General features: G+C 46.6%; 1 protein-coding gene across 5 annotated transcripts in view; it reads right to left on the bottom strand.

Moving 5' to 3' along the window:
- The window catches only part of RGMB (repulsive guidance molecule BMP co-receptor b), a 38716-nt gene extending 36082 nt beyond the window's left edge, over nt 1–2634 (bottom strand). For all 5 annotated transcript variants that reach the window (XM_052778757.1, XM_052778758.1, XM_052778755.1 and 2 more), the window contains exon 1: nt 2423–2634. In XM_052778757.1, coding sequence (XP_052634717.1) covers nt 2423–2543 — 121 coding nt within the window. In that variant the 5' untranslated portion in view covers nt 2544–2634. The remainder of the gene's footprint in view (nt 1–2422) is intronic.
- Nucleotides 2635–15584: the final 12950 nt, after the last annotated feature.

Here is a 15584-nt window from a genome sequence, read left to right on the forward strand (position 1 = left end):
AAAAAAGGGTTGGGAGGCAGAAAAATAGCAATACAGACCACTTCAAAGGCTGAGATGATCCATGCATGACTTAATGCATTACTTGATATTGTCTAAATGGAAATTAAGAGCACTAACCCCTGCCAAGTATGAGCCCAGCATTTCTTTCCAGATATCAAGGTGATGATGCAATTCTGTGCTTAAGTTAATCACTTAGTCAATAAGCAAGTCTCCATTTAGTCTTTCAGAGCTTTACACAAGTTAGTGAACTTTTAAACAGAATCCTGCCCCTCAGAAGTACGTGGTAAAGGTGGCAAGTGATACATGTTTAGACAAAAACTGAATGAAGCAGAAATCAAAGTTTCTCTTCTAGCAAGCAGGGTGGGGAGACGGAGGATAAGGAAGTGGGCAGGCCATAAATTCAGTTTGCTTTATTTCCCTGGCACTGCCATAACTAAAGTTCTACCGCTCGCTTTCTGGGACAAATGAGCGAGAAAACCCACAGCTGTCTGAAGTGCAAGTTGCCAGCTAAGGAATCCATATACTGCAATAGCTGTACCTCTTTCAGTGTAATTTAACAATAAGACAAGGGGCTAAGAAACCTCTCCCCATTAAAACCTGAAGTACTTATCAGATGTACGCAACAGGTACACAGTTCAGTTTACATGAACAAACCAGTTAGATCTTATCTGGTCACCTGATTTCCGCAAAGAAAGCATAATTACCAATCCAGCAAGCAAACTGGAGTTTTACAGCCCCTCTCCTCCACAGCTTTCACTGTCATGATCTGAAATCCTTCCAGATTCTCATGGCAGTTAACAACGGTCTTCTGCAGGTAACTTTTACACAAGAACTCATGAGAAGCAGAAACAGAACCACAACTTCCATAGGGGTTAAAACTAGCAGGACCCCAGTCAAAGGAGAGATCAGGTTCCCTCCCACCCAAAGAGCTGAAAACAGCCATAACATAAAATGGACCTTCATAAAGAATATGTGCAAGACTTCATGCAACAGCTGTCCAAGCACCCAAAACTATCTACAAAAAACATGCTGTGCTTATTTGTTCATTTTATGACCTATAACATTCAGCTGTGTGTATACTCTAATTTCAAACTGTCATAAAGCAGATTCTGAACACCACAAAAAAGCTTACAAAGATACATGAAGTGTGAAAAAAAGGGAAAATACAATATACCTACCAGATACTCTTTTCCCTCCCCTCAAACCCCTCTTTACAACATTTCCCACTCATTTTGTAGGTTCTCAAAGTAAAAAAAGGCATGGGTCCACTCTGATTTTACAGCCTAATTAAAATGTTCCTAAACTCCTGAGACACAATGGGTGGGAAATGGACTGAATAGTAATGTAGCACTTTTTGTTTTTAAACACAGTTGTTTTCTGCAGTTCACACAGTGATGAGAGAATATCCAAACCATGAATTTATAAGGGCAACATGTTTTGCCAGTGATGGGTAGCTAACGCAAATCTCGTCAAAATCCCAAGACAACACAGAGTAGGAGGAAGTCTCTAACCTACAGCCAAGCATGACCATAAACTGTATGAGTAAACAGTAAGTTTCTCACTTGACCTTTGTGCAAGTGAGATGTAGCTTTGCAAAAAAACAGAAAAAAACCCCAATCAAATTCTGTGTTTTCAGATACACAAACAAAAAAGACCTATGCCAAGTAAAATGACACAGGCAACATTGGTTCAGAGCCTGACTTTCAAAGCATCAAAACTTTTCCTGTATTTCCCTTCAGTTTGATTTGTGATAATATTTTAATCACATATAAATTAGGCTAGCTGAACAAGTCAGTCAAGCTATCAAATAGTCTAATAAATCCATCCCTCCACACTCCTTGCAACTTTAGGAAATTTGCTTGCTGCTTTCAGTGGATTCTTGGTACAGAGAGGGGTGAACGAACTGCAATTTGACTAAAATCGGATGAGCCCCGCCTACAATTTATTTCACTAAAACTATAAATATATAAAAGTGCTAAAGCTAGAGAGAAATATTTTCACAGAACTACAACTGCTCAGATCACTTCCGAGTTGAAAACACAGTCCACTTTAGTAGGCATCTGCCGTGTGCGGGGTACCTTCCACCGTCTCCCCAGTTTCCAATCCGCCAAGCAAGCGCTGGCTCTGCCTGAAGCAAAAAGACACAGCAGATCCTCGCGTCTTCAGGCAGGCCGCCGCACAGCCCGACGCTGCCCGGCTTCACTCCCACCACTTGCAGCGCTGCATCAGCCTTCCCACCCGCAGGATCCCGCCCCGCCCCGGGCGCGACGCGCACGCTGCCCGCGCGGGGGGAAGGGCACGCCCAACCAGGCAGCGCTCGCAGCCCCGCACCGGCCCGCGCCGCCCGAGCCCCTAACACTCTCCCCCGGCCCCGGTGCCCGCCGCGCCCTGGCCCCCCTCGGGCCCCGGCCCGCTCTGGTACCTGAGCCAAGCAGCAGCCCCAGGGCGGCGAGGAGGCCGAGGGCAGTGAACGACGGGCGACGCGGCCCGCAGCAGCGCGGCGCCTCAGCCCCGGCGGCGCAGGAAGGCACAGCTCTCCCCATGCCCGTCCATGCAGGTGCCCGGGCTGGCGGCGGGACGGGGCCGCGACATGAGGCGGCGGCGGGCGGGCAACCTCCTCCTCGCTGCGTTTTCCTCCTCTCCTCCTCCTTCTCCTTCCTTCAGCGGCGCGACGACGAGCGGAGGCCGCCGGGCCACAGCGGGGCAGGCGGAGGGCGGCGCGGCATGGCGGCAGGAGGAGACGAACACAAAGGGAAGGAGCCGGTGAGAGGGCGAAGCAGGAAGAGAATGAGAGCGGGCGCTGGAAACCCGCAGACCCGAGCCGCCCGTAGGCCCCACGCCGCCGAACGCACTGCGCCCGCCCCCGGCCACACCCGCCGCGCGCGGCCCTGGCCGCCCCGTCGCCTCCCATTGGCTGTTCGGCCTGTCCGACAAGCCTCGCGACGTGCCGTCGGCGCGGCCCCGCCCCCCGGGCCGGCGCTGATTCGAGCCCCCCTGCCCCCTCGCGCGTTGCGGCCTGCCCGCTGGGCGCTGCGCAAAAAGCCCCTCCGTCCCGCCGGACGGCGGTCCCCCCTGCCTGCCGTCGGCCCCATTGTCACCTCACTCGGCCACGCGCGGCCAATGGCGGCGGCGCCCGCGGGTGGACCCCAGCGCTCCCCGCGGCGGTGATTGGCTGTGCCGGCACACACGCGGCGGGAGGGTCCGCAGTTCCACGCGCCGCCGCCAGGGGTCACGCGCCGCCCGTGCGCGTCCGGTCCGGCCCGGCCCGGCCCGGCCCGGCCGGGGGCGGGGGCGGAGGCGCCGCCGGCGCGGGGCGGGTGGTACGGCAGCCAGAGCGGCGGAGGGGTTTCCGCCAGGCAAGGGTGAAACCTCCTGTAGACGGGCCCGGCCGGGCGTAAGCCATATCTGCAGCTTTTTCGTGGCAGCCAGGGGGACCGCACCGCCCGCTCGTCCTCGGACAGGGCTCCAAGAACACCGGCGGCAGAAGCGGGAAAAATAGCGAAATTAAACGGATGTGTCAGTGCAAGAAGCACTACTGGATTTTGACCTAGCCGTGGTTTATTTTCTGGAAGGCAGGTGTGATGCCTAAGCCGCTCCCCCGTGGGCAGCATCTCCAGCCCCAAGAGGCAGCACCGCGAGCAGCTCTCCCCGGGCCATTCTGGGTGCCACAGGGCGCACCGTGTTCCTCTGTGTCTGCCCATGGGGAAGGCAGAAGTGCTAGCACTACAACCCTGGTAACTTGCCCATGCCACACCAGGTACTTACATGGTGTTTGACTAATGCGCTGCATTGCTCACTGGGGTCAAGGCTGCACCGTGCTCTCCCACCGGAAGGTATGGGATGCTTTGCAGATCAAAACCTGCATATCAAATAGGTGACAACATGGACATAGTGAGTGGCCCTGCTGTGGGGGCAAGAACAGGGCCTGCACAGAGGTGGCTCTGTGTCCACATTGTGGAGTGTGTTGCTGCAGGCACGCCAGCCAGTGCAAGACACATTTGGGGCCTTCCTGCCAGTGCTGAAGAGGTAGTTAGGATGTTTCTTACCAATTTCTCTAGGGAAACTCGCACCACCTTCCTACCCAACAACATTAATGTCAGGCAAAAACTGCAAAAACTTGAAAGCACAACAACCTCACAGATGCACTGGTATTTTTGTTTCTTGCTTCCTTCCAGCTGAGCAAAGGCAGTCATTGCCATGTGTCATACTTAGGGTCTCTTAGGCCCTAGTACTGGTCCTGGGGCCTGCCAGTTCTACCCAGCATGGGCCCAGAGGGCCACACCATGCTGCCCACCTTTTGGAGATACCTGCAGAAAATGCATGCTGCTGGCACTGACTCCACCAGGGCTGCCTTTTCAGCAGCACCCAGTGGGGGCCACCTTCTCACCCACCTCTACTTCAAGAAGGGAACATGTTTTAAGCACAGAGCAGGGAAAAACCGGTGGTACCCCTGAAGGTGACATTCGCGGAAAGCACTCCATATCAGCAGCTGTTTGCTTTATAGGATGCAACCTGCAGTTTGCAAACTCGCAAGAGAATCCAGATGTGTGCCTGGACAGCTCGGCAATACTTCCCTTCCCTCTCCAGTCCCCAACCCCCAAGATCTCGGCATTTCTGAGCACTGGCTGAGACTGCTTAAAGGCAGGTGGAAGAAACTCAACACAACGAACAGGCAAAGGCGCTATCTGAAACACACCCCTCACCGCAACCCCAGCTCGAACAAAGGCACACGACAAACGACTCACCCCGAGCACTCTCATTGCCTGCTTGCATCACCGGCGGCGGGGTCCGGGCACAGTGGGGCCGGCGGGCAGCTCCCGAGGCCACGGGGCGGGTGGGTGGGCAGCTGCTGGGCTGGCGGGCAAGCAGCTGCCGGGACCTGCCGGCGCGGTCGGTGGGTCAGCGCCCGGGCGGGGCGGGCGGGAAGCTGCCCCCGCCGGGCACGGTGCCACCCATAGCGGCAGCGAAAGCAGTGTCCGGCGTCGCGGCAGCGGCGGCAGCAGCAGCGAGTGGCCCGCCCCGGCGTGCCTGCCGCCCGCCCCTCTCTCCCCGGCACGGGGACAAAGAGAGGAGAAGTGCTTTTAACGACAGCATGATCCTTCTGCCACCGATAGAAAAACTAATGGACAGGTGGCGGGGAGAAAGCTAGGAGAACGGGCAACTCCCCCGGGAGCGCAGGGATGCTCCTCCGCCTGCCTTTCCACTCCCCTCCCGTCCAGGCTCTGCCCCACCGCACCCGCGGCCAGCACCCACCTGCCCGTACCCTCACCGGCGGCCCGACCCCGGCCCCTGGTCCCTTGCCCCCAACAGCCGGCCTGAACCCCGCCCCGCCGAGGCAGCCCCAAGCAGCCTCCTGGCTCATCCGTGGCTCAGTGCGCATCCTCCCCACACCTCCCGGCTCCCAGTCGCCTCAGCCGCCAAGAGCTTCATACGTATCCGAGTGCTGGGAGCGCACTTGACAAGCTGCACACACAGCACAGCCCCCCACTTTGGGTTTCGCCCCTGTGAGGCTGCCCGCCGCCTCTTTGCACCTGCTAGTGGGCTTCTTTTTATTTTGGGCACCCACTGCAGGGGCTACCCACCCCTGTAGGAATAAGAATGACAGATCAATATACAACATCTGTCTGGAAATCTGACCTCACAGATGCAGAGTCAGAATATAAAGCTGGACAGAAGGGTGAACAAAGAGGGGGAAAAGACTTCCAAACTTGGCCTTGTGCTGGAAAAGTCTTGGTTGGGTTATTAGAAATACTATGGATCCAACATGATGTTCTTTCTCTGGCTCATTACATTTTCACCCCTGAATTTGCCACACAGTGTTTGGGGGGGGCAGATGTGCCTCTGGTGTTTTGGGGGGCTAGGGGCTGTGTTGTGCACTGGGTAGGTACATCTTAAAATGACCAGCCCTTTGCCTCCCCTGCTGCATGTGTCACTGGTTTCTCTGTTTCTCAGTCCAGCGGTAGATGGATCTGAAGAAAGCCTGTTGAAAATTTCTTAAGGGCTTCAAGGTGCTTTGGGTGAGAAGCACCCCCAGAAGGGAGGGAGACCTCAGTCTGTTCACAAGTCTGCACCCATAGCCTGTGGTGGTCTATCAGTCACAGATCACTGTGTGGGGCAATGGGAGCCCAGAGCTCCTCAAACTTCCTTCCCCTTCTTGACAGTGGAAGCAGGGTCTTCTTTTTAAGAGCGCTTCGAAGAGCTCCATTCATAGCCCACAGAAACATGGGATTTTAATTTACACAATTGCTTTGGAGCTTGAAAATCCACTGTTGCAATCAGGAAAGTTGCGGCTTTGATTAAAAATCCTAAAGGCAAGAGTCATGTTGTTTCTTACGCTCCTTATATAAGCACAAAGGAGACTGGGTGCATAAAATAATGACGAGTGAGAGTTCAAAGCAATCCCAGAAAGCTGGCCTTAGAGGTTGTTTTCTAATGCGATTCCAGCTCTTTACCATTCTTCTTTTTTGAGTAAGCGCCAACACAACGAACATAATTTAGCAAGGCAAAACCCTTTTCTTTCCAAAAACATTAGTCAATGTGTCTTAGAAGTTAGCTTGTGCAATCATAAAGAAATGCAGTAATTAAATAAACACTATGAATAGGGTCTGCTACAGACCTTTCCTCTGTTATGAAGGCAAGGGGCCTGGTAAAGGAAATGTCTGCCCATCTCACGCTTTTGTTAGATTTCTGAGCTGTTTGACACCTAGAAGCATTATTATTTCTAAAGCAGTTTTTTCAACTGCTGAATAATCAAGAGGGGGCGGGGGGTGGAACAAAAAAAAAAAAAGCAAAAAATAGACAGCTCTTCTCTTTCATTACCTTTCAGAGATGAGCTGTCTTGTATCGTTTGCCTAGCAATCTGGTATCTCTGTAGTTTTGTAGTGATGCTCATTATTAGCAGCTTGAGAAATACCTCTGATTGTCACTCTGATTTTAGCAGAAGTGATGTTTCACATCTGTATCACAGATATTTAAAGTGCTTTCCAAGCAGCAATTGATATTTGGAATATCCCCCTGAGACATGGGCCCTACACATTTTATCTGTACAGAAGCACTGTCATGCCAACACCATCCCAACATATAGAAGATTATATTTTTCCTTTTTTTAAAAAGGCAAAAATGGAGAAGGAAGGCAAAAGAGAGAGGTCAAGTACTAGAGAGAGAACAAAAGAACTGTAAAGATTCTGTCAAGTCTGTCAAAAAGTTAAAACTTGTATGTTGAAACTTTATATTTTAATGTAAAAAGGCTATATGCCATCTTAAAAAATTCAGATTTAACATCCCAACTAGCTTCTGCTCTGACAGTCATTTCTTTACTGTGACAGAAACCCTACATACAGAAGACCCAGGTCCATCTAAGGATTCTCTGCAGAAAAAAACCAACTTAACGAGTTTTTCTGCTTTTTTTTGGCACTTAGAAAATTATTGTAATCCAGTAAGTTCCTCTTCATTTTGCAGAGGAGGACTTAAGAGGAAGGGGTTTTGCCAATAACATAGCTGCCATCTCTTTCAAACAGCCTCATTCCTCTCAGCCCGGTATCTCTAAGCAAGTATCAATTGGGATAGCAAGACTGAAACCTTAGCATCCTGTGACATACATTCTCCCAGTAAAGGGGATAGGAAAGGGAGGCACAACACACTTCAAAACAATAAAAAATTTATAAAAAAGATTTTGGTAGAATGCCATTTTATGCATTCCTAAATGCCACTGAAAGACAAAAAGAAAGGAAGAAATGACAGGAAATAAAAAAGAAAGGGTGACATTCTCATAGTCAAAGATAGAAGGTGAGCATCCTTCATTCCTACTTTACTAGTACAGCCACTGTCCTAAGTAATGTTGCTGTTTTACCCACGGTACTCTTTACAGAAATCCCACTGCTCAGTGTCTATAATGGCAGCTGCTAAGGGCTCAGTGCTTTTACAATTTAGGACAATATTATTGCACATAGACCTAGGCAACACACATTTTTCCTTGAAGAGTTTGATTTCCTCAGTTACATTAATCAGTTACACTGATACACTTGCATTAGAGCTACTCCCAATGTCCTCTGGTAATAAACAAAAGGAGAAAGGTTAAAGGAAGGCTTGAAACTAAGGAGTTTCTTTACATTAGATGGAAGCCTCTGAAACAATTGATCTAGCTATAAGTCTGGCAGCTGTTGTATGTGAAGCCAGGCAGTTTGGTGATTGGAGTCTTCTGAGGCCAGGCACGAACCCGAAGGTCACAAGCTAGTGGGAGGTAGGCCAGCTTGACAATCAGAAGCAGAGGAGCCATGTCCTGTGGAGATGAACCCAAGATAATTAGTTCTGACAAGAGTGGTTAATTGTTGTCACTGAAGTGACAGGGTATACCAGAGCTGGTATCTCTGCAGAGACGTATCCTGAGTGTCCTTCTGCTAGCGGATTACAGACATATATGTAATGCTGATCAAGGTTCCCTTGCCACCAGAGAATCCAAGAGCTGACACTGACACCTGAGCACAAGCTATAAAATGGAGGCAGGCAAGGCAAGTCCGAACATCAGCTACTGTCAGATAAGAAAAAAAATTTTCTTTGAGTGCATCTACTTCCATGGTTTATTTTTAGAGACTTTCAGACAACCTTTTAGTGTGAGAAGATGTATGATTGGAGCCCACTTATGGAAACAGCAGCATAATTCTGCCAAAGGAAGTGCCAAATAATGGTCTCCCAACACCTGATACAAAGTGCTTGGCAGCTGTTGGAGAGAAATCTGCTATGGATAGCAGAAGATTGAACCTGCAGGGCAAAGCTAGAAATTTAAAGCGGGAATGCCAACCTCCAGTGAGCTCAGAACGAGCTCCAAAATACCAGTCCCTGTTTGAATAGAATCTGGTTGATTCACTTTTTCAGGAGACACTCCTGGGAAGTGTTTTGGTTTCTTACCATTTAATGTTAAGGTCCTGCAACATCCAAGGCTTGCAATGTTCCTCCATATGAATCTAGGCATGATAAAGGCTTTTGATAGGTGTTTAATTTAGAAGTAAGCTTGCAGCTGCTTCAGCTAGGAGTATGGGGTGTGGCTCAAGAGCTGTTTTTACTGGCTGGAATGTGGCACTTAAAGATGCTGCCATTGGAGGTTGTGGGTATCTGCTGTTGTGGGTATCATCTGTCCTGTTTACTGAGTGGCTGCTATTTTTTATGAAAGCAGAACAGATTTTGCAGATTGCATGTGATTTGAATGGAGGCCCAGTAATGTAGCCAGTAATATTTAGGTCTTGAACTGTACAAGGATTGTTCTTGCAGTGAGGGAAGAAACATGAGAAAAGCTTTTTTAGAATTAGATGACAGTGGGTGGGAAAAGACTAAGTGATTTTCAGTAGGATGATTAGAGGCAGAGAAGGATAACCAGATGGTATTTGGCAGAAAAAAATCCAAAGCCAAGAGGTTTTTTTTAAGATCCAGTGGACCAAAATTATAGATATCTGTGAGACACCAAGGTAGAAATAATGTCCTGACTTTTAAATAGTTTTCTGTCCGCAGTATGTAAATAGTTAGCTTTACCTAATAGAATCCTTTCCAAAATGCAATAAAATTATCTGAATGGCAGAGAAACATTATTTCTGTAGGGCTGAAATAACAGGTATGACAGAAATTGGGTTAAAGTTCTAAGATAATCTCTTTATCTTGGGATACTGAGTCTGGTATCAAAGGAGCAGATCCTGGAATATGAATGTCTGAGAACATCAACTCCAGTGTTAATATGACCAGCTGTCAGAGGCACTTTAGGAGGCAAGTGTAATCATGACTTTGCAGTGTTCTGTGAATCACATTTCTCTGAGGCCTGATGAGAGGTGACTTCTCAGATCATCACCCAGAGTGTTCTTAGACAGTGAGAATGAATTATCGTAAGAGATATACTGAAAGGATAAACTCTGATGGCCTTTTAAAAGCCATCTGGGGTAGGAAGGATGATCACATTCCATGATTCATTATAGTAATTTTGTTGTTCATAAAGCAAAAAACCAGTTCTTGTGTCAATGGTAGGGGTGTGGTGAAACTTTTCCAACCAACACAGGGGTCCTGCAGGCAAATCTGGATACTTTACAGTCTAGGTTCTCTGTTGGTCCTAGTTGCAGAGATTTTGAGTGGGAGGGCTAGGGGGGAAGTGGTTCTTTTCACAGCTGACTAATGTCTTCCCAGCAGTTTAGCAATGAATGAACATCCTGGGGAACCAGCAGAGGCTTGTCTAAACTGTGGCTGCTTTGCACATTTATTTTAGCCAGTGCTGCAAGCAGCGTAAATGCAGTCTAGCAAGCAATGTATATGATATGTCATGGAAGTGCTGGCGGCCATGTGTCTAAGTACACTTAAACAAATCCTACACTACATGTTTGTAGTGTTCAAGCAATGTATGTTTGAAGTAGAGTGATGAGGTTGGGCATAATTTTGAACAAGCGGTGTGGTAACTTGATGAATGTAGATACACCTGAGAAAAGCCTAATCTACAAATTTCAAACTTTCTAGTTTTGCTAATTCTTGCTTTATAAGCACTATAGAACTGCTTGTTATCAACCTAGTAAAAGAAGCCAAAACTACATTAAGAAATTCCTCATTAAAAATATAACTGAAAATAAGAGATGTGTGACAGAAGTATGGAGGAGAAATAGTTGTTGTTATTTGCAAAAAAGTGTAGGAAGCTATTTGAGACTTTGTCATTTGCTTCTCAGCTGTTAGTCCAAGAAAGGGTCTTTGGGGTTGTGAAAGACTGAAAGGGTTAATGTCTCAAACATTGTGGTGGGGCAAGTTCTGCTTAAAGACAAACCCTACACAGCAAGGAACCAAGGTGAAAAGCCCATCAGCTCAGACATCAGCAACAGGAGGGGGAGGGTGTGCTGGAGGGTGTGCAGCTCCCTGTTCTGATAAACTGTTCTGATACAAAGATCAAACAATGGCCATGTCTGCAGGGAAGGAGAAGTTACTCCACAAAGGACCCCCAAGCCCAAAGGCTCACAAACTGCTCATTAACCTGACGAGTTTGAGTGCCCGCCCGAAGGAGGAGCAAGGATGATAAAAGGACACAAACTGAAGCCCACCGGGACTGGACCCCTTGGCTGACTGTACACCTCAGCTGACTGAACCAACGCTGGACCAAGGACCGGTGAAATCTTTCTCTCTTCCTTTCTCTCTCTCTCTGTCTTCTTCTCTCTTTCCTTTTCCTTTTCCACAATCCCTACACTTCATCTGTTTCAAGATATAAACCGTTGACCAAGTCTGAGACTAAGAGTAGATCCAGCCGCCCCTGTGCCCTTCTCTGAGGAGTCTAGAAAGCAAGGGGGTCTGCTCTGAACCTCATGACTTAACGGGAGGGATGTCCTTATTCCCTGAATCAATGTATGGTTACCATGGTTATGGTTACCACAATATGGTTACCACAGATTACCTGGTTTACTGAGGTAGTTTCAAGATATAAACCATTGACCAAGTCTGAGACTAAGAGTGGATCCAGCCACCCCTAGGCCCTTCTCTGAGGAGGAGTCTGGAAAGCAAGGGGGTCTGCTCTGAACCTTGTAACTCAACAGGACGGATCTCCTTATTTCCTGAATTGATGTATATAGTTACACGGTTTACAGAAGTAGTCTTATGTCAGTTCCTGTTGTAAGAAACCCTGCCACCTACTACCATGCCTCCGCAGTTCAGTTTGCTTCTGTCATGAATAAAATCTTTAACTGATCGTTTGGTGTCGTTTCACCTTAATTTAGCCTGAGGGAATTTCGAATTAAACACGACTCCCTGGTCTGTCCAGTCTGGGTCATGACAGGGGTCAAAACCACAACGACATGCCTTTTTAGTTGTACATTATTAATGTATTCTGGCATACAGCTACGCTTTTATATAGTCTTGAAGTATATCTGTTTTTCAAAGAACTGACAGCAAAACCAGAATATAGTAAGAAGGTAATCAGAAGTTATCCCTTGATTTGCCAGATCTTCATTCCCTTAATTTGTTGAAAGTATCTCTAAGGGGATGCTCTGTGAAGTAAATGGTAAGAAAACTTTCCTTAATGACAGGAAAATATGAAAATGCATGTTCTTCTCTTGAGCAATTGCATTCAGGATCCTTCCTGTCCTGAAGTGGACAGGACACAAAGTCTTTCATACTGACTATTAAGGGGGAGCCTGTTGACCTGAGATTATGCTAACAGACTATTTCTGCACCTTAGTATACATAAGTGAAAATAGCACTGGGCCCAGAAGAGTTACATTTCAAGACATGGCAGAGGCTGTGTGATTTTTCTTCTTTTTTTTTTCTCCCTCAGGGTAACTTGCATTTCATGCAGCTGAAGCTACCTTACCCTAATTTTATGCTTGCAGTTAGATGAGAAGCATATACTTGATTCCTGGGTGAGTTCTGGGCCTGATTGGCATGTGGGACAACTGCCATTGAGAATAAATGGAGGAAAACCTAAAAATTACTCTTTGTTTAGCAATAATTGAATCTGTGGAAACTGTGCCCAAAGACTGGACTGGATGCAAGCCCCAGAGCACTGGAGGTAGCATTAGCTGCAGCTGTCTGGCTGTGGGTGGGAGAAGAAGACAGAGCAACAAGAAAACCAGGAGAGCAAGAGAACAAGTGTGGCCCTGACAGAAAGCCAGAAAGAAGTGAGCGCCGTCAGGAGGCCTCTGAATTGGAACAACAGCCTTCAGATTCTCATCTTGTTTGAGCCAACCATGATTACAGAAACAGGCATTGTGTGCATTCTTTGTAAATAAACGAGACTGCATCAAAGAAGTAACTGAGCCCCATCTCCTCTTCAGAGAAACAACCTGTGAGGGCCCAGATATTGACTGACCTTTCAGGTAAAAATGAGCAACATTTTAGATGATTGCCTCAGGGGCAGTAAAGTCTAAGATGGGCCAGAAGGAAACAGAAATCACATAGTTGCATTCAGAACACTTTTGAGTGCTGCTCCTACTGCTGCTGTTTCTTGTCTTTCTGTTCCTGTTTGGCCAAAGGAGGTATTTTCAGTAAAGATTGAAATAATTTTGTACTATAGATGACAGTAGAAAATTACTGTGGTCTTGTGCTGCAATCTACTCTATGACCCATGGCCTTAAAAGATGAATGACATATTGTGCAACCCCGATTTAGAATTTTCCATGTTTAGTTTCTCTCTTCTCCAAATTATGTCGCAACTGCTCTTTCTACTCCAGTCACCTGGACAGATTGATAGTAAACTTCAGAACAGTCTTTCTGTTTGTGAACATCAGTCAAGCAATGAACATTAATGCTTTCTATGCAACAATGTAAGTCATTCATTCTGTTGCAATAGCACATAAAATTCTTGCAGGGAGCAGACCTGGAGTGGTTATCCAGGATTTGTTTAATTGTTCTTAACGCTTTTTTAACTGATGGGTGTCATGTATAACCTTGAATATATGCAGAGACAGCAATCTTGCAGCCTTCATTAGCAACTTATTCCATTGCATAATTCATATTTTCATAGTTTTATCCATATCTAACTTAAATCCCATTACTTATATTCTCGTTGAGAGATGCTGTCCCAGTCCCAGAATCCTTGCTAACATCTTTATATGGCCATAGAAGAGATTCATGTATTTCCATTCTATCTTCTCGGTTTTGGATAACTCGGGTTCTGTTCCCTAGAATAACTTCTCCTTATAATTTTCCAAAGCTTTGGTCCTTTTTGTTATTCTCTAAAATGTCTGCAGTTTGCTGTTGTCTTTAGAAGAAAGCTATAAAAGAAAAAAGAATCAGCTATTGTCTGAACTGAAGGCAGTACCAAAGAAGCACACAAACCACTTGTTAAATAAAATATTGAATTCTGTTGCTTTCTTTCATGACAATTTTCAGTGTTAACTCAAAGTAATTTGATCCCAATATTCAGTTCTTTCTGCCATACTTGGCAGCCCACTTGCTTATCATTTTATCTGTTTCTACCTAGACACTCTGGGTGATAGTATGATGACGGTTCTGCATTCATTTCCAGAACTCCAGGTGAAGTTCCAAGTGACTGCTGGGACTGGGACTCTCCCCTTTATTTTTCAGAAATAAAACATTGCCAAAATCCATGTCCTCATAACATATCTTACTATTAAAATGTAGCATGGACAAGTAATGGATCATACTTAAGCAGAAAACAATAATGGTAGTACAAACAGAGAACCCCTTTCAATTAAACACAAAATAGGTTTCACAAACAGGTTTGAGACAGACCAGGCATTATGGCTGAGATTCTCTTTGCAGTCATGTCAGTTTTATCCTAAAATGGTTGAACTACCTTTGCTAGAGCTACACCCGTTTGAGAAGGGAAGCACAATCTGGATGTGTTTATCATTGCAGTTCACTGGGATTGTTGAAAAAACTATCCTATTACAAGTGTTTCCTGCTTGTACTGCTTTGTCTCCGAAAGTTCCTGTTATGGGCACAGCCCCATTGTGCTCAAAGGCTATTAAAACAAATCAGGAAGAAAGGAGAAAGAGAAGGTAGACTGGACTGGAGAAAGGTGTGAAAGTAGGGGGAAAAAAGAAAGCAAAAGTAGAATATGACTGTCTAGGAAGAAATGGTATGTATGATCTTCAGTAGGTGGGATTTATTGGTTAAGATCTGGTATATGGTAGAACCTTCCATCAGGAAAACCAGTCATGGAAGCCTCCCTTCTTGCTTTGAACTCGGACAACCCACATCCAGGGCAGGGAATTCTGCATCTGACTGTGCTGCTATTCAGCTTCAGGTTTCGCTTCCTGGAGTAAATTCTCTTTTCATTTCATCATAGATTCTTCTCCGTCTTCCTCTCTCTCTTTTTATTGCAATTTTATTGCTAAATCTAGGGAACTGTTACAGGGCAAGTCCAAGTGGGGCTCGAAGGGTTGATATGACAGATCTGGCCAGAGCATTTTAAAGCAAATTTGTTATACGCATTTCTTATGTTAGTTAAATTGTTGCTGGTCACAATGTTGGTTCATTTGTTCACATGGTGGCATTATGTAAGTTCTTATATGCAGTATGTATTCCCTGCAGTGATGTTTATCACTTTGGGGAGAGGCATCAAGATTATCATTTTGATATACTGAGTAATGTCGATTTATGAAATGATTACATCATTGGTCATGATAAGCTGGTATTTGTATGCAGCATTCATGTCATTCCCATATCTCGGGCGCGGTCTATCGGAATGTATTGGTAATCGCACCCAATCTATGGGGAAGTCGAGGCGGAGGGGAGGGGGGTGCTTGCTGCCGTTCGTTCACCTCCCCTTTCTCCTCCAGGCTAATTACAACAGCTTTTGAGAATTTTGAATGCTCTTGGGATGTGGAAGCCGGCATGCTCTTATTGTTATGTCTCCTGAATGTATTTCGGGTCTTGTTTACGGCTACAAAAAAGATTTTTAAGAATACCACCCAGAGATCTGTCCCAAGGCTGGATAGTCATGAGCAGCATGGCATGTGGAAGAATATGGGCAGGAATTTAGAGAACTTCTCACCTCCAATGGTTTGGAACTTCACTCCCGAACAACTACAGGACCCTGATGAAGTGATAGAGTATTTGAAAGAAAAATGCTGTGGCTATCCCAAAGAGGCACAACTTACCGCAATGTGCTGGGC

Source organism: Harpia harpyja, chromosome Z, assembly GCF_026419915.1.
Source record: "Harpia harpyja isolate bHarHar1 chromosome Z, bHarHar1 primary haplotype, whole genome shotgun sequence".
In the NCBI taxonomy this organism is placed as follows: domain Eukaryota; kingdom Metazoa; phylum Chordata; class Aves; order Accipitriformes; family Accipitridae; genus Harpia; species Harpia harpyja.